The 24,067-nt window shown below is 49.0% G+C and overlaps 1 protein-coding gene across 2 annotated transcripts in view; it reads right to left on the bottom strand.

Moving 5' to 3' along the window:
* Positions 1-24,067, bottom strand: part of Map6 (microtubule-associated protein 6) — a 66,210-nt gene that overhangs the window by 3,271 nt on the left and 38,872 nt on the right. Inside the window, exons 2-3 of one of the 2 annotated variants that reach the window (NM_001398600.1) lie at positions 16,850-17,063; positions 14,853-15,049 (exon numbers count right to left, since the gene is read on the bottom strand). In NM_001398600.1, the coding sequence (NP_001385529.1) occupies positions 14,853-15,049; positions 16,850-17,063 (411 nt within the window). Of the gene's footprint in view, positions 1-12,199; positions 15,050-16,849; positions 17,064-24,067 lie in introns of those variants that run through there. The other variant, NM_001398601.1, reaches the window with a different exon arrangement.

The following is a 24,067-nucleotide window of genomic DNA, read 5'->3' as shown; positions in this document are numbered from 1 at the left end:
GTCTCTTGTAGTCCGGGCTGACTTTGAATGGTTACACAGCTGAGGATGACTCTGAACTCCTGTCCTGCCTCTACCACTGGAGTGTTTAGGGACACAGGTGTGTGGCCACCACACTGTTTTTGTTTTTAATGCGGTGCTGAGAATTGAACTAGGCAAGTACTCTATCCCCTGATAGACCCCTAGCCTGTCCCTACCTCAGGATATTTTATTGGCTTACTCTGGTTTAACTCTCTGGGCCTCAGTCTTCTCATCTCTTCATTGTTTGTAATGATATTAACCCAGAATATATGATTGGCAGTCAGGGACACAGCATTTTGAACCATGGCACCAGCTTTAGGCAGTAGATGATTATCTATTTCATTAGAAGCAACACACACACACACACACACACACACACACACACACCCCACACACAAGCTTGATCTACAAGCTCTTTACTGTGTTTAGCATCTCAAGTAACCTGGGCATCTCTGACTCAGCAGACTGCACAGTGACAATATAAGAGTCTGTCTATCCTGTCCCACTGCAATCATTGAACAACATGGGGATAAGAGAAGGCCAGCTCATCCTGCTGGCTCAGCACCACACGGTTAGATAGCTGTCCTAGCCAGGCTGTCATGTCACTAGAGAAACTAAGAGTATGAGCAGAGGGTCAGGTAAGGCTGAGAGACCTGTAGAATCCAAACACAGCACTAACACCCCTCCAGTGCTGGGTGGTGGTCAGAGGGAAGGTAAAAGCTGGACTTAGAAGAGACTCGAGCAGGAAGTCTGTTAGATGGGTATGATCTTAAAGAAGCGTAGGCAGTGTGGCCCTACTTAGCTGCAGCCCCTAGCCCACTGACAGGGCACTGGCGCCCTCTGCTGACATAAAGTTCATACACAAGAGCGGTCCTTGAGCCTGTATTGGTATCTGTGGGCCCTGGGTTCGGGCAGCCTTGGCTCTAAGCCTAATAAACAGTCTCAGCCATTTTTCATTAATATGGATCTAATCATGTTGATCTGCCAGCAACGTTTTTATCTTAGTAGTTAAATCTCTTTAACTACTCATCAACTACTTTAAATCTCATGAACTTTAGAATTAAGGTTAGAAATGAGGACCAGTAAGATGACCCATTTCCAAACTTGACACTCATATATAGGTTAATTCTCCAGAATCCACATGTTGGAAGGAGAGAACCAACTTCCACAAGTTGTCCTCTGACTTACACATGTGTGCTATGGAATGCGCATGTCCATATACATAAACATGCACGCTTACATAAATGCAATTAAAACCTTTTTTTAAAAAAAACATTAGAGAAGAGGGCTGGAGAGGTGGCTCAGTGGTTAAGAGCACTTGCTGCTTTTCCGGAGAATACAAGTTCAGTTCCCGGCACCCACATGGTGGCTCATGACTGTCTGTGACTCCAGTTCCAAGGCATCTGAAACCTCTTCTGACTTCAGTACATTCCTGCACACATGTGGTGTACACACACACACACACACACACACACACACACACACTCTCAAAATACATATTTAAAAGGATCGGAAATGAGTTAAATAAACCTAAAACATGCCTTTTCCACCCTTTCCTCTCTTTCTTTTCTTTTCTTTTTTTTTTTTTAAAGATTTATTAATTTGTTCTACATGGGTACACTGTAGCTGTCTTCAGACACACCAGAAGAAGGCATCGGATCTCATTACAGATGGTTGTAAGTCACCATGTGGTAGCTGGGATTTGAACTCAGGACCTCTGGAAGAGCAGTCAGTGCTCTTAACTGCTGAGCTATCTCTCCAGCCCTCTCTTTCTTTTTTTATTAGCTTTAGGAAAAGCTTGTGTGATTCAAAAGTTCAAGGTAGTTTGGTGAATTAGATTATCCAAATTAGCTTTGTAATTTTTTTAAAAAATATGAAACATGTAATGAAATCAGGTTTATAAATTACTTCCTTTTTCTTTTTTATTCCCTTTTGCAAATACAATCAGGACACAAACAAATAATTTAAAAAATTCTTCTGGAGAATCAGGGTTGCCATTCGGTTGGTAGAGTGCTTGCCTAGGATGCACAAAGCATGCGTTCCAGTTCAGCACTACATAGACTAGACATAGAGGCCCAGGCCCATAACCCCAGCACTTGTCAGGTGAAGGCGGAGGCAGCAGGAGGATCATGAGTTTAAGGTGTTCCTGAACTACATTAAAAGTGGGAAGCTAGCCTGGGCTATATGAAATCTTACCTCAAAACACAAACCAACAGCATCTTCTGATTTTTGATGTTTCTAAGGGAAAACCAAGCAAGCACCTCCATTATTTTATCAGAAGCAAAATCTGGGAGCCAAAGTGGCTCTGGGGAGTAAGTTGTCTAGTCAGACTGGGGAAAGATTAGCGACATGAGTCTTTTCTTTTTTTTTTTTTTTTTTTTTTTTTTTGGTTCTTTTTTTCGGAGCTGGGGACCGAACCCAGGGCCTTGCGCTTCCTAGGTAAGCGCTCTACCACTGAGCTAAATCCCCAGCCCCGACATGAGTCTTTTCAATAAACTCTCAATACTTCTGGTGAGTGGCACACGTGAATAAGCAAATATTTCGGGTGTGAACCTTTAGTCCCAGTGCTTGCGGGGCAGAGGCAGAGGCAGAGGCAGAGGCAGAGGCAGAGGCAGAGGCAGAGGCAGAGGCAGGGGCAGGGGCAGAGGCAGGGGCAGGGGCAGAGGCAGAGGCAGAGGCAGAGGCAGAGGCAGAGGCAGAGGCAGAGGCAGAGGCAGGGGCAGGGGCAGGGGCAGGGGCAGAGGCAGGGGCAGGGGCAGGGGCAGGGGCAGGGGCAGGGGCAGGGGCAGGGGCAGGGGCAGGGGCAGGGGCAGAGGCAGAGGCAGAGGCAGAGGCAGGGGCAGGGGCAGGGGCAGAGGCAGAGGCAGAGGCAGAGGCAGAGGCAGAGGCAGAGGCAGATCTCTAAGTTTGGGGTCAGTTTGGTTAAGTTTCAGGACAATCAGGGCTACATGGGAAGACCCTACCTCAACTAATTAAAAATAAAAACAAACAGATATACACGTTTAAAGATTACAGAATGGCTGCCACTCCCGGTGGTGTCCAGTGTCAATGAAGCAGAGGTCAGTATGTTCCAGTGTGTTTGCAGGCCTCTATGGGAAGAGAAGTCTGGCCTGGCTGGCTCCGGCCTGAACAGCGAGCGGCACGCTGTGTCTAAGCCAGCCATTCGTCCGTTTGTTAAATGAGACATGCCATGTAAAGTTAAAGAATCTGCAGTGGCTTTACAAGGTTTGTAAACAGCAATGGAACATTTACAGCCCATTTATTGCAGGATCCCTGTGCTTAAATTAGTTACGATTTGGTTCGAATAATGTAGAAGGGTTGAGACATCAATCTTCCTTAAATGGAGACTGCTATGTTTAGTTGGATATTTGGTTTTCTTTCCTTTATAAATTAGGCATTGATTTTGAAAATCAGGTTGATTTTGACAGGGTTTCCCATGTGCAGAACCACCCTCGTGGTTATCGTGAACCCTCACTATCCTTAGGCGGTCACAGTGTGGCCCTGCTGTCTCTGCCAGCCTTCGCCTGTGGCATGTGCCTCTAGGGCAGCTAGGGTCACATTCACAGTGCTGTATACAAGGGGCAGAGGGCCCCTCCAGTGGAGGCTGGGGAGGTGATGGGATAGAAAAGTGACTGGGTTCGGTCCCACTGGGCCACAAGGCTGCTCTTTGTCTGGGGTATGGATAGCCTGTATAACTGGATCTGCTGTCCTGAGTCGGCTTCAGACATTCCATGGTAGGGTCCTTCTACCTCCCGGCCTGGGGGGCCCCACAGAGCAAACCTCTGGAAGTGAGACAGACAGGCTGGCCTGATCTTTCCTTCTGTGCTGCTTATTGCCTGAGAGGTCTTGGGCAATTACTGAACCACATGGGCCTTGGTTTCCTCACCTGTAAAATGGAAATACTGGTTATCAGGGACTGTTACAGCAGAGAAACAGAGGATCGCTATTGGGACCTGAACTGCATTTGTCAAGTTCTGGGTGTATGACACAGGCACACCCAGCCCCAGGGTGATTATACTAGTGGTTTATCTCCTTCAACTCCCACAGGTCCTGCAGAAAGGTGGGCAGTCCTGTGACCTTTATCCTTGTCCTCCCTGGTTGTCTGATGCTGATTAGAACCTCCTGCTGCTGCCTCTGGCTGTGACCTCTGCTTCCTGGTCCAACCTCCTCACATACTCTTCCCTCTCTGTCGCTGAAGACTTAGCTGGGTGGACTAAACTTCCTCACAGGTCTTTGCTCACATCTCTCACATACACTCCTTGTCCTCACACTTAGATTCTCCCTTTAGACCCTCAGTGCTTCAGGGTGGGACCATGTGCCTTGTATGAAGAAAATGCAACACCCAGCACAGTATCCAGAATGAAGAGGGCCAAGTGGAAAGATTTAGATACTGGTCCCAATACCTGGCTCACTCCGACCGAGTCCATGGCCCCAGCCAGAGTCAATCAACCTTGGTGTCTGTCCCCTTTCCCCTCAGACTCCTCCTTCTGTTCCATCATCACAATTCTTCTCATTTTACACCCCTCCCACCTGCCACAGAGCACTGTCCCAAACACTAACATAGTGCCTTTCCGTTTTGTCCTACAGTATATGCTCCATACGGAAATGAGAATCCTCAGGAAAGCAGATTCACTCGGGCCCCTTCCCTGCTTTCAACCCTCTAGGGACTTCTCTCTGCACTGGGGATAGAAAGCAGGATCTGCCATGAAGGGGACAGCAGTCTACTTCCCTCTCCTGCGCATGCACTGGCTAAGTCTTCCAACTCCCCTCCTCAAAATGTTCCCTTAGCTCGTCACCTGAATTATGACATCCATCCTGAGTGCATTTCTCAGCTCACTTCAACTGTCCTGGGGATCCTGCCCTGACCCTAGTCATGGCCACAAGGGGCCTGCCAGCTCTCTTGGTTTCATTTCTTAGTCAATTACTTGCATACTCTTTCAGGTTAATGTTTCCCCAAGCAATCCTGGTGTGTTCAGAGCGTGGGGACCAGGCCTATTTTGCTCACAACTGTATCCTCTGCACCTTAAACAGGCTCTCACTCAGGGGCCAGGTCTGAAAGGCTGAGTGTTTGTCCAGTGAATGGATGAACATGAATCTTTTCTGTGCTAGGCTCTCCTACTTCAAACTAGCATTTTAAGAATGCATAAGACTGAGTCTCAGACACTTCACCCACCACCTCTTGTTTCCATGGAGACAGACAGTCAGAGCCTCCAAAGCACCGTGATATTGGATCCATTCTCCCAGAATCTGTTAGTGAAAGTGGGTGGAGTGGTATGTGCCTGTAATCCTAGCACTGAGGCTGAGGCAGGAGGGGTTGTTGTGAGTTCAAAGCTATACTAGGTTCAAGGCCAGCTTGGACCACATAGTAAAACAAACCCAACGAACAAAACAAATAACAATCTCTCCCTCTCTGTCACACACACACACACACACACACACACACACACACACACACACACACACCCCAAAATCAAACAAGACAAAACCAACATTCTAGAAGTCATTCTACTGAGTCCTGGCCTGGCATAGCTGGCAAAGGAACTGCACTGGCTGCCACTGATGTCCCCTGACCCCCAAGCCTAATCTTTCTTCCTAGATTTCCCTCAATATACCAAGACGGGGCAATGCGTTCAATTGCATAGAGTCCTGCCCAGGAAAAGCCCAGAGGGATGAAGACTCAGTTCTCGGGCTGCCTACCCAGTGAGGCCATCTCTGACTCCTTCCTCCTCAGCTGCAGCTCTAGTCTCTAGACTGGGCCCTCTAAGAACATGGCGGATGCTTGCTGCTTCCCTCCATTTTCTCTTTCCTTCCCCTAACACTTCACACACATCTACTGAGTGTGTGGCCACTGAATAGAGTTGGGAAACAGGGAGCTGTGGCATGGGCTGGCATACAGTAGGGGCTGGCATCCTAAGTGGGGAGTAACTTGCACCACATCAAATTCCAATGACCATGTACATGGGACATGCACATTTTCCTAGCTTTGTTTGCCTCAGGATCTCTGGTCCTCTTCAACAGGGCTATCTAAACTTAAGAGAACCTTTAATAGGACAGAGCTTTTGGTTTTCACATGTACGGGCCCTGCAGCTTAAACTTTCTGGGAGGCTCACAAGGGAAACATGAGTTTCCTAGAGTTGCACAGACCGTACAAGCAATGTAGGACTCCATGGAGGAGCAAATACCAAAAACCCAAATACATCTACTGCTCAGGACCAAGTTTGGCTTGCACTGTGGCTGACTACCCCAGCTGTTTTCCATGACTGCTGCAGGACTCAAACTCTGAGGCCTCAATTGCACCTCCTGACAAATGCATCTTCCAGAACAGATCCCTAGGCAGTGCCAGCTCAGCGCCCCTTCTCCTTATCCCTTCCTGAATTTACCACGCCGGACTGTGTCATCCCCAAGTTTACCTCCAGCATGCAACACACCCTAACAGAAAAACAGTTCCAGGGCTAGCCTACCTGAGCACAGTAGCAGAAGGGACACCAGCCAGGAAGAGTCCACCCATGGAGGCTCAACACGGATGAGCAGCTGGAATCACAGGTAGGGAGGGGGAGGCTGCATCCACAAGGCTTACCCTCAGGTGAGTGTGCCCTGCCCCCAATTTGCCTAGAAACCAGGGCCTCTGGTGTAGGGTGTCTGTAGTCCCTGAGAAGGGGTCAGGAGAAGGTTGAGCTTACAGTAGGGTGCAGGTGTTTTGGGATAGCAAGAATCCGAGCCTTATCCAAGGGCTGGACCAAGAATGAGCTGAGGCATCAACCACTGGCTTCGAAACCAGGCTCACACTCACGGGCGGTCTGATTTTGTGACTTAATCACTGAGTTTTGATTTATTTATCTGTAAAGAGCCTTATTGTGAGACCAAGTCAGGTTAAAGGAAAATCAGTGCTTACTCATTTCCTGTGGGCTGAACCAGCTCTGCAACTTACAAAAACCAGAGTCCAGGGCCAGGTTCCCGGTTCCCAGATTCCTTTAAGACTCGGGGGCTCCACTCTCCATGTGGGTATGGGCTTCTGAAGTCAGCTAAGTGGCTAAGTGGCCCTATAAATGCATTTGCTTATTTACTTAAAAAATCATTAAATATATCTTATAGATTTGACCTTCTAAGAATGAAATGAACTCCCAGTTGCATGTATAAGAAATAATATCAAAAGCATTTTCAGTTGTTCTAACTCCAAAAAGACAAAGTCAAGGGCAGGATCGACTCTTTGGTTGGGTTGCCAAGAACCTGATAATCCTGCTAATGACTCTTTTAAAAATACAGTGCACTGGACTGAGGCTGCCAGACAGAAATGTCTCAGCCTTTATCTAACTCTGTGCTCCTGGGAACTTGCAAATCGATTTTTTTTATGCGCTCCCCTCCCCCGTGAAAAGCAAAGGATAGTATCTCCAGCAATTAATCAAGGTCTACTCCGGGTGTCCAGAGAGACTGTGTAAAAGGATGTGTAATTGCAAGACTGGAATCTGCACAGGTGATTTATAGAGAGGAGGGAGCCCATGAAGGGCTGGAGAGGGGCGGGGCGGTGAGAGCCATCTCTAGATAATCTGCATCTCAGTCCTGCTGTAGAGAGAGTGGCTTTTCCTCCAGCGGCTGCAGCTACCGCACTGACTTAAGGAGGTGGGAGGGAGGAGGTGGGAGAGGAGTGGTTTGTAGCAAAGCATCAGGAATTAACCATGGCCAAAGGCGGTCCACCTTCCTTCCGCCTGCATCAGTCTCTCACAATACAACAGGGCCCGGTGACAGGTGCCCTTGCTATCAGCACTCTTCCCAGCTGCCACGGCAAGCTCCTGCACCAGACAGAGTCTGAGAACACGCTATTCCAGGCTGGCCCAATCTGTGTTTCCTGAATTTGGATACCACAGCAGTTTAGATGGTGATACAGCCTAGTATTATAGTAGTATCTTTTAGAAATTCTGAGACTCAGCCAAGGTCACACATCCAGCAAACAGCAGAGTTTGTATTAGAAAACAGGGCTGCTGCCTGCTCAAATTCAGAGTAGGTGGTGGAAGGAGACAGCTCTTTGCTATGCCAGAGATGAGACGGCTCTGCTCTGAGCAGGGAATGGCATGGGGCCACCTTGTAGAATGACTCTAAGCTGGGCAGTGGTGGCACACACCTTTAATCCCAGCAGAGGCAGAGGCAGGTGGATCTCTGAGTTTGAGGACAGCCTGGTCTACAGCGCTAGTTTCAGGACAGCCAGGGTTACACAGAGAAGCAAACAAAACAAAAGACTGTATCCAGGAGCTTGTGCTTTTCTGAATTTAAGACTGTTTGGAAGAGGCAGCTACAGCAAGTGCCAAGGGATGCTGACCCAAACCGAGGCCGGCCATCTTAAGAGCTTTGTTGTTGGCATGACGTGTAAACTGCAACCACTCCCTTCTTACAAGCAGGAGAAGCTGTCAGGCAGAATAAAGAAGCCTTGTGGAGGCGCCATGGTGAATGTGGACACACAGTGCGTATGGTCACTCACCCATTCACTCATTCAGGAGTCACTCAACACTTCAGAAGACATTCTCTGTGGTAGACATTGGGCTGGGAGGTAGATGACAGAAGGAGCTGACCCTTCCCCTGGAGGAGCATGATCCGGTTTGTTGGGGGGAAGACACACACATGTGGGCTGATGACACAGGACATGTGATGAGTTCCGCGATGAAGATACAAAGAGGGAGCGTCTTACCCAGCCTGAAGGGTGCAGGCAAGGCTTCCTGGAGCAGTCCCCTGAGCGGAGTCTTGAAGGATGAGTTAGCCGGGTGAGAAGCAGGAGAAGGGCATTCTGGGTAGGAGGGACAGCGTAGGGAAGGCATGGAGGTGAGAAGCAGCGTGGTGACTGAGAATAAGCTTCTGCAGACCGTGGGAACCGGAGCCGATGGTTTCAAGCAGGGGATGACATGGTCAGACTTGCAAGGCCCCTTTAAGAGCCCTCCAGCAGCATCAGCCCATAGCAGTGGCAATAATTTACTTTTCTATGCACTTGGAATTTCGTTGGCCCCAGGTAAGATGCCTGAGACTCTGTAGAGACAGCTGAGTATGACAGAGACAGACATTTAAGCTCAACTCCAGTGTTGGGAATAAAAAGCACCAAGGAGTGGGCTTCAGTCTGCAGCCGTGGGGACCACATGCCCGTTTTATCATGGCTTCCCAATACCAACTGTGTTGCCTAGGAACGGAGCGTCCGCTGAATTCTATCACACAGTTGATAGTAGAAGACCTGGTCCAATTCTGATTTCCTCCCGGTTTGCATTGGATTCCCAGTATCTAAAGAAAGTGCTGGGCAAGCTCGCTGGAGGGCCTGCGATGCCCCGGCCACAGTGTAATTTTGTGTTTTGGGTATAATTTTCCTTAAGGGTCCCATTTGTTTGGAACCTGATTCATTTCAGCCAGTCCTAAGCTTCCTGACTTTCAAGTTGGGCCAAGCTGGCCAGGGCCTTCCCCTCAGAACTACCCTCCCTCATCTGATACCTGGGCAAATGCCTGCCTCACTGTGCTAGGAGACAGACTGCTTTGTAAGCAATTAAAGTATAAATTGTTCAGACATTATTCAGTCCGTGGACTCCAAAGATCCAATACCTGGAATTCTTTCAAGGCGTTTTATCTTTGGAGTGTTTGATTCATTCAGTCTCTTGTTAACTAGTTTCTCAGTTAGCTGCATTTCTATCAATAAGGAAGTCATCACGGACCATCCTGGCACTACATGGTACTGAAACAATCTGTCTAGTGTCCATATCCCTTGCTGATATCACATCTCCACTCTTACTGTCCTTCCTTTAAGAGAAGGGTACAAAGACTCAAAGAGGCCGGTGAAGACCCAGCCTCCAGCTGCCAATGTTACAGTGTCTAAGGACATTTTCCATCTCAGCCAAACTCCCTGAGAAAATGCCCGAGGTGTGTAGTCTTGTTCTCTGAGGCTGCATGTACGGTAGGATGACCTAAACATTAGGGGTTACTGTGAGCCCTGTGGGTGCTGGGGCAAGGATCTGGGGTACCTGCCAGACTGTGAAGTGTGATCCAGGAAAGGATCTCTGTCACCATGGCCTCAGTGGTTCCAGGCTGGGACAAGGTTTGGGAACAGTGTCCTGCTTTGACTGCTTGATGGCCTTCAGGGCATATCCTGAGACTTTTGATACCTGAATGTGAGCATTTCAGCTTTTGAGCTGTGCATGGCCCTGGAGAACCACACTGAGGTACCACAGGGGTCCACAGCCTTTGTGAGATGGAATCGACCCTGGGTAGAACCACACCAAAAGTATATAAATCTGAAGAAGAACTGAAACTCACTTCTAACTAGCTTAAAACAGGGACCTGTTCTAAAACTACGTGCCTGCTCTAGTTGTCGGTTGTCTTAGGAACGTGATATGAGTTGTGGTTGAAGATGTCGGGAGCCACAGGTATGTGGGCTTGAGCCAGGTCACCTGGGTGGTTCAGATGAAGCAGGCCAAGTTGATCTGCTCTCTGACCTCCTCCCTTGGACAGTTCTTGTCCTGGGTCTGGTTCTGAGAGCATCTCTTCTTTCCCTCTCTGGGTTTACTCTTGGTGTTCTGATGTTCTGAGGTATAGTTTCCTTTTTTTTTCCCTCTTTCACCTCTATCTGCACCTGTCCTATCTCCCAATCCTAATTAATCTCTCTCCCTTACCTGAGGGGAAGGAAAACTGAATACCTCATATCTTTATTTGTTGAGCATTCTTTTTTGTGTCCTGCCTGTGAGTGCAAATGTCTTCCATTCATCTGGAAAACAAATATATAGTAATTTAAAAATATTAACACCCGGGGCTAGGGATTTAGCTCAGTGGTAGAGCGCTTACCTAGGAAGTGCAAGGCCCTGGGTTCGGTCCCCAGCTCCGAAAGAAAAAAAGAACCAAAAAAAAAAAAAAAATTAACACCCTAGATTGATTCTCAAATGCAGGGGTAGGGCCAGCAATGGAGATGCTGCCCTAGGGCTGTCAGACATAATGGAAAGGACCTGCGGCTGTGGCACGGTGAAGCAAGAAGCATGATGGCAGGCATGCAGGGCACGGGTGCGACCTGGGTACGTGGAATGGAGCCCCAGTTAGTAGCTGCCCATAACGGAACGCTAGGTCTTTCCGCCACAGAACTGCACTCTCCTGCCCTTGCCACCCCCACCCTCAGTGTACTACCCCTAGAACCTGAGCTCCTCGGGTTCACAGCCTGGCCACACCTTTGCCTGGGCATATCCCTCCGGCATGGCTTGGGTAGGTTCCATTCTGTTCACCTGATCATCACCTACCCATCTGCTGAGTTCTTTCTCATCCATGGGACCAGCTAGAACAGTCTCCTCCTTCATGCCCACTGTGATCGGAGGTATGGTCTCAGTCTCCCGGCTCCCCTAGTGCCTAGCACAGAGCCTGGCATACAACAGTATCCAAGACACACATGCTGGAGAGATGACGAGAATCAAAGTCTTTGTCTCCTGCTTTACTGGAAGGACAACAGAGTGAGCTGCCATGGTCACCCTGAGGTTCTCCACTGACCTCACCCCTTCCCATCTCCCAATCTGCTCCCTTGCCTTGGCGCCTGCCCCACATGCCCAGCACACATATCCTGCCGCCCTTCTTGGTGCCCTCTGATAGGAAACTTTTCCTTATTTCCCACCCCCATGGGGAAAACTTCTCCACTTGAGCTTCCAAGTTCCCTGACTCACTGAGTCCTTGTCTGAGCCACTCTCGTGGCCATTATTTCATTCCCATGTCAGGCACATGCGTGACACATTGAGCCAACCCCTGGTGCAACCTGAAACATGACCATGGATTAAATGAACAAGCTGAGGCGCCCGCCTCTACCACCCCTGCAAGAAAGGAGGCCAGGGTGGCGGTGGCCGCCACTGCTGCTGCTGCTGGCCACAGAGGGGAAGAGTTGGGCGGCAGCTTCTCACCACAGTGAGGCAGCGAGTGGCTCAAGCGGTCACTGTTCAGACACGGCATGAAAATATTACACTACCTTGTTGGCCAGGGCGTCTCCAGGTCCATCTTCGCCTTTCCCAACATTTAGCTCTGACTGCTTGCAATTAGTACCTGAGAGGCAATCTAAAAGAGGCAAGCTGCATTATGGGGACCCCGGGGAACCTGCAGGGCATGGCTCATCTTGTCCAGAGAGGCTAAGATGCCAAAAGCTGTCGCCTTTACACTACTCAGGCTGGGCCTCGCCAAGGAAATACGATCGAGAAAGTGGTGTTCGTCTTTAGCATTTATTTATAACTGGGGGGTGGGGGGAACCTGTTGGTTTGCTTTCTGAGCAAGCACAGACCACGAGACGTCACAATCAGTTGGCTACACATGAATCGTTTCTTGTCATTCTTTTACTAACATCAGGAATGAAATAGCACCAAGAGGGGGGAGCACTACATGATACATAGACAATCTGTGGTATGCAACAAAACCCGGGCCACACAATCCTAATTAGACACTTCCTCTCTGCCTCTGCGTGACCCAGCTTCTCCTGCTGTCTGGGAGCTGCGGCAGAGAACAGAAAGCTGGGCACAGCTTCCGGAGCTTTGCAGGCAGGCCAAGTTTAAAAAAAAAATGCCTCCGTTCCAGCTGTCTTGCCCCCGGGTGAACAGAGAACAGAGGGAAATGTACAAAATGAGGAACAGGCTTGGTCACCTGCAGAGAGGCAACACCAAACACTGCTTGAGGAGCCATGGTCAGTTTTGCCCAGTACACTTGGGAGACAACAAGACTGGGAGAGCTTTGTTTGTAAACAGTAGAAATCAAAGGACGTTTCTTGTCCGTGGAGTAAAGCATTCAAGAGCTAACAGTGTTCGTGGGTGGGTGTGTGAAGAAGAGGGGGACCCTGACAGCCTGAAAAGAACATTTTCCAGGTCACCTAAAGCCTCAGGCAGGGCAGGGTAAGGAATTCAGCCCCTAAGGCTCTGGAGGCCCTTGTGGTAAGCTATGGCAAACTACAGTGCACACAACACCAACTCAACTCAGTCACAGCACATGTGGGGTGGGTGGTCATGCACCTCTGTCTGATGCTATAGAGACCTGTCTGCTCACCAAGCCTGCCACAGGATATGCAGAACATGAACACTGAATGAAGGATCCCTGTGCACTGTAAACTCTGACTTACTCGATCTACAAAACATAGGGTTATTCTACAGGGAAATCAAAGTGTGGCTAACAGCAGATCTGACTGTCGCCGGGGATTGAGAGGACACGCACTGGCAGCTACAGTTGGAGCACTTGATAGAGTTCTCTGGTAAACAGTAAGGCTGGCTAACAGGTAGCCAGGAACAGTACTGAGCTCTAGGCATTTCTGAACAGGCCTGTGAAACCTGTGAGTTGTGGTAACGAGACTCATCAATGTCTCCTCCCTTCTCTAGCCTGTCTCCCTCACAGTCCATGCCCTGAGTCAGAAAATGGCATCAGGTTATGCTGTGGGCTTCATTTCTAGTCTGCTCTGTTCAAAACAAAGGCTCGCCCAGCGCTGGTGCATTCATTTCCAAACATGTCTCAAGCAGGCCCACAAGGTGCAAACAAAACCTTCTCTGTCTGCACAGACAGACTAAGTTGGCTCTTGAGAGCTCCACCTTCCCAAACTGCAGGGACCTGAAGAGACCGAGGAGCCGCCAGCCCTGCCCTCTGAACCACTCACCACAGGAGAAAGCAAGCTGGGTTACACCATCTCAGCTACTCAGAACACAGCAAGGAGAACCTCCAGGACAGGAGCCACGTCCATTTCACCAGGACATTTCTGGTGGACAGTTTGGGTTCTCTCATAAGTAAGGAAGGCAGATCCCTTTCACAACCATTCCCTAAGTCCTACAACACAACTCTAGGGGGTTTTGGCCACACCCGGGCGACATTGCAACATGGAGTGCATCAAGAGCCGTTTCTTAGCATGGGAAGTCAAGGACGCTTGCTAAGCTCTTGGCAGGACTCGCCTCGCACTCCGGCCAGATGCTCAGCACACGGGCCTCTCTGTGGAGCAGAGCAAGAGCTCGGGGGCTGGAGGGTGCATTACCACACTCGCCGTCATGTTTACACACTCCACCTGCACACCGCAGGGACAGAAAGTCCTAGTAAGTGTGCTGCGTGCCGTCTCGCACCTGACCATTCTCTCTTAACAGCCGTTCGGCACATCAGCAGTAAGCTAAGGGCAGAGAAAAGCGGGCTCCCAATGCTCAGAGCGCCTCCTACACCATCTACAGCATCCCAATACTCTGTCACTTCTGGCTGGCCTCAGCCAGTGGCCTATTACTTGACACACTATTCAAAGCCCACCGATAGGCACAAAACACAGGCACACACTCCTAACAGAGGTTCCAGGAGAGGGTTTCTTCTAGTTAACAGACACAATTCCATTTCACTGACAGTAAGGCCAAGGTTGGTTTCTTGTTCTATTGTCTTTACCATTTCCACAAGTTCTAACGGCTGAAACCCAAGCTGAACTTGGGCAGCATGCAAGCATCCAGTGAACTTGGGAAAGAAAATTTGCCTAAAGTCCAAAATGGCGTGATGCAAACTGGGGAAGGGGGGAAGCTAGGGGGAAGAGGGCTTGAAACTCCTCCAAGTCCCACCAGGAGCTAGGCTTGGCAGAACTAAGACCTGACCCAACCCAGACCCACAGGAAGGGCACAACCAGTGCACACTGCTTCCTGGCCTCCTGGGGGACCTTGGCTAGATGCTGTGCCACTTGTAGTAAGAGTCAGTGGCCTCAGAAACATGATTTCTCCCATAAGAAACCAACTGCAGGGCTCCTGGGACACTTGGAACCAAGGCAGATGGGAAGTCTCTAATTAGTTTTGTGGCCTTTTTTTGTTTGTTGGTTTAAACATAGGGGTGGGGAGGGGAGAAAAGGAAAGTGCGGGGACATTTACTCTTTCGCCTCAGCCAGTTTATTGTTCATCTCTTTGCTTTGCTCCTTGTCGTCAGGTTTGGTGGCACTGGGGCTCTCTGTGGTCTTTTTCTTGGCGGCCTGGCCCGACGCCACCTGCTTGTCTTTGGCCTTCCTCAGGGGCTTCTGGCTCGTTGAGGTCTTTTTTGGTTTGGAACTCTGAACACTAGGTTTCTCCACCTGCATGGGGAGACAGACAGACAGAGCACACACATAGAAACACAGAAGGGAGGGAGTGGGAGAGGGAATTTAGAGAAAGACATCGCAGTGTCATGATAGTGGCTAGTGGCAGAGCAGACTGGCAGGGCAAGAACGGTCTCATGGTGTTTAGGCTCCTGGCTTCTCTGGTCTGAATCCACAGGCATCCTGTAGCAGCACTCACCTGCCCTGTGCTTCCTGCCCTGCCATTTCTCTCTGGGAGCAGACAATGGTTACAGCATCTCTTGTCCCTCCTCCTTGGAACTATTACGGCTCATTCTGTTCAGGCCAGGGCTGTGGTTTGCTGTGGTGCGTGAGGGTAAGCTGCTCTGAGACGCTCAGTCATCCAGGTTCTGGACTAAAGAGAGCAGGTAGGGATTCACAGGGACTAACCGTGGTGGATCCCTGGGGTGTTGAGGACATAGTTTAGGAACAACTCAGGTGTCAGGCAGGCAATGGGCACTACCAGCCTCATGCTTATCCCTGGCTGTGTCTTGCCTGCTTCCCCAGAGCAGTCACTCAGTCTCCAGGCCCCTCTTCTGATCTTTCCTTCATTCTGAAGAGGCAGTCTTGCCTTCTCTTTCTCAGAGGACTCTGGGGACTGGGCTTGATGAGCCGATATGGCAAACCCTGCTGACCATCCCCGGTTTCCCCCATCGTCTCTCCTTCCTCAATTGGAATCTTCTTTCATTCAATGTCAACCTACATCCTGGGACCTATTTCATCTGTGGATGGGCAGAGCTGATGCTGGGCCTCCCAGACCGGGCCATTCGCTAACTGAGGCCCAGTCATCTCATTGTGATTTGCTTGGCTTGGAGCTGAGGTTCCCGGGAATGTGAAACGTTCGATGCTAAAACTAGGTGCATCCCAGACAAACTGGGTCAGGGGGTTACCTTTGCTAAAAGCTGGTCCTGACACAATGGAAAAGCCAACTGAGTGCTAGACTCGAGGTCAAGAGGAGAGAAAGGCCACTTGGGCTCTGGAGTTATTTTGTTCCCCGGACGTGTTCTGCTATTACACAGTGGGTATGTGCCCAGCCTTATCTGGCCTGACACAGCCAATGGGCCTGTGAGGCCGCACTGCTAGCTCTGTCCAGCCTGTCTCTCCTGTTAACAAACCATTCTGAGATGGAAATAGACCAGGCAGTGTTTGCATAAATAAAAGTCCCAAATCCTCCCGCAGGAACGGCTACGTTGGTAATGAATACCCGGGGAAGGTTCTTGTTCTCTACCTGACAGGCATGCTTTCCGTCACACATTGAACACTGTTGGATGGAACTGATCAGGGAAGGCTGAGTGAAGGCAATTGTGTTTCAGAGCCTGGGAGGGAAGGGGAAGGTTCAGAGATTGGAGCGGGGTGCAGGGGCAGCTGCAGGGCCAGAGCCAGGCTGTGAAGAGGGCCATGAAAAGGGGTGTAGCACCAGGGTGAGGATTTTCTGTCCCGTTTACTCTTCATTCTCTTTTTTTTTTCTTTTTCTTTTTTTTTTTCCGAGGCTGGGGACCGAACCTAAGGCCTTGCGCTTGCTAGGCAAGTGCTCTACCACTGAGCTAAATCCCAACCCCTTACTCTTCATTCTCAAGCACAGAGTCAGATGTGCCAAATGTTGTTACTTTCATGGAATTCTCCTTTCTAATGTGACCTTGGACCTTATAAGGACCTAACCTGTTGGAGACGCCCTGGGCCCGTGTGCTGAGGAGGAAAGGTAAGATTCGTCAGGAGCTCTGGGGGACGAGCTGGAGCCCCGCGTTCTGCTTCCTCTGGGCTGTGCAGCAAGAGCCTTACCTTCGGGGATTCCTTGAAAGGCTCACTGTAGAGGCTTCGTATTCTTCTGCGATCCACGACCTTGTTGTCCGCTGTGGTGGGCTTACTGGCCTCCCCTTTGAACTGGGCACTGTAGCTGGTTTCGTGAACCATCTTGTCATCTGGGGGCTTGTACTGGGGCTTGGCTTTGATTGGTTTCACAGGCTTGATGTCTGTCCACGCTCTGAATTCGTTCCTGTGAGTCAAAGAAAACAGTGATGAGAAATATCACGCAGCCGAGAAACCCAGCTATACCCAACACTGACTCCTGCCTCACGCTGTGGCGCTGAGGTATGGCTGGGAGTGAGCACCGCAGAGATCAATTTTCCTTCTCTTAGAGTTGATCCAGGTCTGCCATCTGAGATGGCAGTGGAGATCTCAGAAAAAGAGTTCAGGGTCCTTTCTAGACCTATACTTAGGAGATCAGAACAGCCACGCTCACCTTCAGACTCGTGTGCTCAGGCTCTAAAAGGAGGCTGAGACACGGGCCCAGTCAGTGTGTTGGGAGCTCAACACGGGACACCTGTACATGCACGGCTAAAGAGCTTTGGGCTTGTTGAGACAGGCACACTGCAGTCTCGCAATAACTTCCCAGTCCCCACTACAACCTTTTATGTGACAGTGATCAGCTCAGGGCCCTGGTACCAGAGGCAGGATCTCTCTTGCTGACCTCCAGCCTCCAGCCCTTCTTTCCCTACTTTTCACAGCCAAGAACCTTTGCTGTCCAAATCTGCAGGGGGACCCCTCCCTCGCTTGCTTCTTATGGTGCCAGAACACTAACAGCCAGGTCCCTTTAGATGGGAATCCCTGTGACATGTCTTAGTACACAGCATGTCCCCTGAATCATCATTGCCTTGTACTGACTGTGCGTGTGTGCGTGCGTGTGTGTGTGTGTGTGTGCCATCCCATCATGTGCGTGTAAGTGGCTATTATCCTGTCCCTTATGTGACTCCCATCTGCCCCCCCCCCCCGTGTTTCTACTCACAGCATCCTCTCTTGTAGTTCCCACTGTAGTTCTAGGCATTGAGCCTAAGGCCTCTCAAGTGCAGGCAAGCGCCGTCTCTTAACACTGCTCACAGCCTTCGTCTTACTTTTACCTCAGTATGTTGCCCAAGATTTGAGCTCACTGTTGCTCAAGCTGGCTGTGAGCTTTTATCCTCCTGCCTCTGCTCCCTGAATAGCTGGGTGGCAGGATTCTGCCTGCACCACTGGTCCTGGCTATGTGGTTATTTCTTTTATCTTTTCTTGTTGTCTTTCTTTCGTTCACTCATTCTTTCTTTCTTCCTTCCTTCCTCCTTCCCTCCCCTCCTCCCTCCCTCCCTGCCCCCCTCCCCTCTCTTTCTTTCGGCAGAGTTTCTCTTCACAGACCTGGTGTGGAGACAGCTCAGTTAGTAAAGTGTTTGCCTTGCAAGCTGCAGGGCCTGAGTTCGATCCCCAGGATCCCTGTTAACGTCAGCAAACGTGCTCCACCCTGTGCTGTGGGCGCGGAGAAGGGTGGCTATGGGGCTTGGTGGCCAGATAGCCAAGTACTCTACTTGGTGAGTTCCAGGCCAGTGAAAGATGGCACCCGAGGAACAATGCTTGAGGTTGACCTCTGACCTCCACGGGCACGCGCATGCACAAGCACACCCGTGCAAAAAATAAATAACTAGAGGCTGCAGAGATGGCTCAGCGGTTAAGAGCACTGACTGCTCTTCCAGAGGTCCTGAGTTCAGTTCCCAGCAACCACATGGTGGCTCACAGCCATCTGTAATGGGATCTGATGCCCTCTTCTGGTGTGTCTGAAGGCCCTGGTGCTGCAAGGCAATCACTTTACTAACTAGGCTGTCTCCAAGGTCTGTGAAGAGAAATTCTGCCAAAAGAAAGAGAGGGGATGGGGCAGGGAAGGAGGGAGGGAGGGAAGGAGGAAGGAAGGAGGAAGAAAGAATGAATGAATGAAAGAAAGACAAGAAAAGATAAAAGAAATAGCCACTACAGTGTACTTAACATACATAAAATTAATTAAAAAATACATAAATAAATAAAAACAAAAACAAGATAGCAAAGCTTTCTGCCAGCCAAGCCGGTAAAGACACACCATGTTGGTCCAACTCAGAGATAGCAGAAGCAATGCCACACAGCTGTCACAGGTCAGCCCAATGCCTTCAAGTCAAGCTAAGCCACACACACTGCTGCTGAGCCTGGGACAGAACAGAGAGGTGGGGTGGTGGCACAAGCCTTTAATCTCAGCGGTCTGGAGGAAGAGGTTGGCAGATCTTTGTGAGTTCCAGGCCAAGCTGGTCTACACAGTGAGTTCAAGGACAGCTAAAGCTACATAGTGAGACCCTGCCTCAAAAAGAGAGGAGAAAGAGATGGCGTTTCAGCTCTAGTCCTCTGGCCATTTGGTTTGGATTGGCTCATTATAGGCCCTATGTGAGGCCTAAAAGGCAGACTATGGGTTCCTGTCAGAATCACAAAGCCACTGGTGGATAACTAGATAATAAATGTATTGGTTTTCATTAGAGGTGATTATTTTAAGAAAAATTATTTCAGCTGCCCTGTATTCCAGGCATGAATGCAGCCCCACCCCCCGCCTTTGTTGTCACATGGGGAGAGGTAACAGTTACGGACAATCAGATACGTACCCGGTCATTATACCTCTGACCTCTGAAAGTCAATATTTTGGCACCTGGGGTGGGTGGAATCAGGACAACAGCTTCCAGGCCCATGCTTTGTGCTGAGCGCGCTTCAAAGCCCATTGCACAAGCAGCGTTCAGTGAACGGCTGATGAACTGAGCCTCCGATATTGAACCCACTGTAAACAGATGTCCGTTCACTTAGTAAAGCCCCATCCCACTTAAGCACATTTGGTTGAGAGACTCAAGGGCAGATACTGAAAGAGCAATCACAGAGGGACAGACCCCAGACAGCTGCTAGAACCCTGTCACTGCTGAGCTGGGTCCCAAAAAAGGGAGGAGGGGGAAGCAGGCAGGAGCACGGGGACAGGGTGTGGCCTCGGAAAGGGAGGATTGTGAAGGAATAGGATAGAAGCCGTTATTTTGTTTGCAGTTTAAAAAGGACTGACATTTATGAGTAACAATAAAACAGAATTGTTTGAGAAACAATTTTTACTGTGTGAAGAAGGGCATGTTCCTTACCATGGCAGGGACTTAGAATAATGGATTGCTGCCAATTACAGCTGTGTAAAAATTTCATTTCTCTTCCCACAAGCCCCAGATTTATTTATTATGTATCTAAATCCTTGGGAAATCAAATTTTGTCCCCTAGCCTCCACACAATAAAATTTTCAACATCTCCCTAGCTGCTTTATGCAGGAAGAAGACCGCACTTAACTCATAATGGTCCCAAATCTTCCTACAGATTTTCATAAGTAATTTACGTTGCCATGGAAACATATCAGGTCTCTGTTCAAGTCTTGTCTGCATTTGCTATATTAACATGTCCTCCACGGTAGGAAGGAGGCTAGGTCATGAACCCTGGCACAGGCAGGCAATGAGCACTGTCAGCTGCCAAAGTTTTGTCAGGGGTGGTTAGAGGAAGGAGAGTGTGTTGATTAAAAGAAATGGAAAAACCCTGGTCCCAGTGTTAGAGTAGCTTAGAGAGCCTTTGTTCTTGCAGAGGGAATGAAAAACTGAGTCCTGCAGAAACGGCGAGGTCAGAGCGCAGCTTTCAGATCAGTGTCTGGGCAGCGGGCTTGCAAGCGCCTCTCAGTGCTTTTGTGTGAAATGCAGAAGGGGTGGACACACTGAGAAGCAGTGCTCTGGTCACTAAGGAGTTCTCCTATCCATTAAGATCTGACAAACTCATTACGCCATATGAATCCATTCATGAGACCATTGTAATCCTATTCAAAACAAGGAAAGAATTCTCTCTCTCTCTCTCTCTCTCTCTCTCTCTCTCTTTTCTTTTTTTTTTTTTTCGGAGCTGGGGACCGAACCCAGGGCCTTGCGCTTGCTAGGCAAGCGCTCTACCACTGAGCTAAATCCCCAACCCCTTCTCTCTCTCTCTCTCTCTCTCTCTCTCTCTCCCTCTCTCTCTCTCTCTCTCTCTCTCAAAACTGTATTCATCCATGGAAGGAGACATGTGTAACAGCAGGGAATGACAGGTGTCAAGGCACCAGTGCCCTCATTAAGGAAGTGACATTCTGCACTAGCTGCCATCAATGTCCACTGCATGCCCCTCCCAGGCCCCGGTGCACCTGGGAAACGGTCTGAAACAGAGAGCCCACGTGTGTGTGCACAGCATGTATACAGCCATGAGGATAGGCAGCTGAAAATAGAAACCAGGAATCAGTTTAATTCCCCAGGGATCTGGTAAAAAGCTGGTAGAAGAATGAAATTTAGGGAGGTTGTTGGAGATCACATGGATGTGCAAAGCCCAATATATCCACCAGTAATAAGCAACAGCTGAGGAGAACGAAAGGGCTGCTGTGAACAGACTCAATATTGGTAAGATGGCAATTACCTAGAACTTGGTCTATAAATATAAAGCAATCATTAACAATACCCTAGCAGAGCTCCTGATAGAAAATGGAAAGCTGATATTGATATAGCAATTGATGAAATAGTTTTGAGGGGTTTGATACTTGATTTCAAAACTTAGAACGTTATGGTAACCAAATGCATTGCCCGCATGAGGACAGGCTCCCGGGCACCTGAATGGGAAGGGGAAGGAGAGACCAAATGTGGGACATGCAGACTCACACTGGCTTAGGGAGCAGACAGATTCTCAGGGACTGGGTGGACCTGAACGATTGGTAGCTTGCAGCCTCAGCCACCGAGACCTGTCACATTAGGAAAGCGGCCAGCACCACCCACAGGTCACCTCCTTTGTTCCAAGTAGGGTTTGTTAAACATTTCCCATGAAACCACTGGCTTATAGATGTGGTTTATAGATGTGGTCAGTTTGCTCTGGGCAGATGGGCTAAAGCAGCTCCTAGAGAGAAGGATAACGGTCTCAACAATGCTGGGAAAGACGGATAGCTGAATGAAAAGATACCCTGCTGCTCGCTCATACCATAGACAGGATGAATTAGAAATGGATTATAAACCTTAAAGCAACAGTAACAACAACAAAAGCCCCCAAACTCAAAGCCCCCAAGCCTCCCAAATCATAAATCTCTAAGAAAAACAAACAAAAAATAGAATATCTGTGTGACCTCAGAGTAGGCAAATATTTCTTAGGTAGGGGACACACACACACACACACACACACACACACACACACACAGAGAGAGAGAGAGATGTGGGAAAGGTAAATTTAGATTATCACAATTAAGCAATTTTAAAAACCAGGTATGGGGGCTGGAGAGAGAGAGAGAGAGAGAGAGAGAGAGAGAGAGAGAGAGAGAGAGAACTTAGCTACTGAGAACACTTGTTGCGACTCCAGCCACCCATACTACCCGTGAGTCCAGTCCCGAGGATCCAATAAGCATGCGCAGGTGTGTGCATTCATACACATAAAACAAATAAATCTTTAAGAGGGCCAGGTGTGATAATAGCCCAGCCCTGTGATTCTCGTATGTAAAGAGTATGTAGAACTGAAACAGGAGCGTTTCCATTCTGAATACCATAGTCAGACTCAAAAACAGAACAAGAAGTAAAGCAATCAAAGACCTCAGATAAGGAAATGATGAAATATATGAAAGTTAAGTGTCTTAGTTTCCAAGGTACCACGAGGAAAATGAAGAGACAAGCTGTGCTCTGAGAGAAAGCACTGGCTGAACCATATCCGATGCAGAGTCACACACAGAGAACACAAAGGTCTCTGAATTCACTAAGGCAAGAAACCCAATCTCAGAACAGCAGAACCAGGACTCCACTAGAGAGGGTACAATGGGCACACCAGCTCATAAGGATGCTCAGTGCTATGGATAGTTAAGAAAATACAAACCAATGCCTCCACGTGATGCCAGCTGACATTCGCTGACATGGCTGCAATGAAGAACACAGGTGATGCCGACTGCTATGGAGGACGTGGGACACCTGGACCTCACAGACATTTCTGAGGAGAATGCCCAATGGGCCACCACATCAGAAAGTTTTGTGTTTCAAGTTCAGCACGCACATAGCATGTGACCTAGCAATTCTAGTCCTAAGCTGCAAAAATATGCCAAAACGTACACGTGCAAACAACCTGTACATGAGTTCTCCTAGCAGTGCCAAAGCCAGAGACGGCTCACAAATCCAACTAACAAGTGAGAACACAAAACATGTCTGTGCACACAGCAGAGAAAAGACACCGGCTAACTGAGGAACTAAGCAGACGGCTCGGTCAGTAGAGCACTGCACAAGCCTAAGAACCTGAGTTTGGACTCTCGGCATGCATAAGTTTGGGCTCAGCAACATGTGCCTATTCCAGCACTGGGGAAGTGGAGGCAAGAGATCCTTGGGGCTGAGGGCTTGCTATCCTGCCACTCTAACCAAATGGAGGACTCTACCATGTTCAGTGTGAGACCCTGTCTCTGAAATGATAGCAGAGAAACTGAGCACTTGGCCTATACACACATGCACATACAGCATGCACACGCATGTGCTGGCACACATTACACACCTATTTATACTGTGCATGCATGCACACACATGTGCTGGCACACACTACACACATATTTATACGGTATATGCATGCATACATGTGCTTGCACACATTCACACACCATGCACCCACACACATACATGTAAATACGATAAACAAAAGAAAACCAACAGAAAATAGTACATATGCTATATAATTCCATTGGTATTAAACTTCTGGAAAGACAAACCACAGAGGCAGAAAGAGCAGTGGTTGTCTTGGTGTGGAGTGAGGGAGGGCTGCATTTGGACATATGTATATGTTCACCAAATTTCATCGAAATAGTCACAAGGGGCTGGGAAGATGGCTCTGTGATTCAGAGTACTCAATACTCTCGCAGAGGACTGGGTTTGGGTCTCAGAAATCACATCAGATGGTTCACTCATGACTGCTTGTGACTCCATCTCCAGGGGCCCCCATAACCTCTGCATGCATGTGGTGCACATGCAGACAAGCAGGTATACATGCACGTATCTAAGTACATGACAGTGGGTAAGTGTTTTTATGCTTTGACACAGCTGTTTTAAAATCCAGTTAAGCCAGATGGTGGTGGTACACACCTTTAATCCCAGCAGAGGTAGAAGCAGAGGCAGAAACAGAGGCAGAGGCAGAGGCAGGAGGATTTCT

The sequence above is a fragment of the Rattus norvegicus genome, chromosome 1, assembly GCF_036323735.1.
Source record: "Rattus norvegicus strain BN/NHsdMcwi chromosome 1, GRCr8, whole genome shotgun sequence".
In the NCBI taxonomy this organism is placed as follows: Eukaryota; Metazoa; Chordata; class Mammalia; order Rodentia; family Muridae; genus Rattus; species Rattus norvegicus.
Note: the sequence above shows the minus strand (reverse complement) of the source record. Positions and strands in the feature narration are given on the sequence as shown.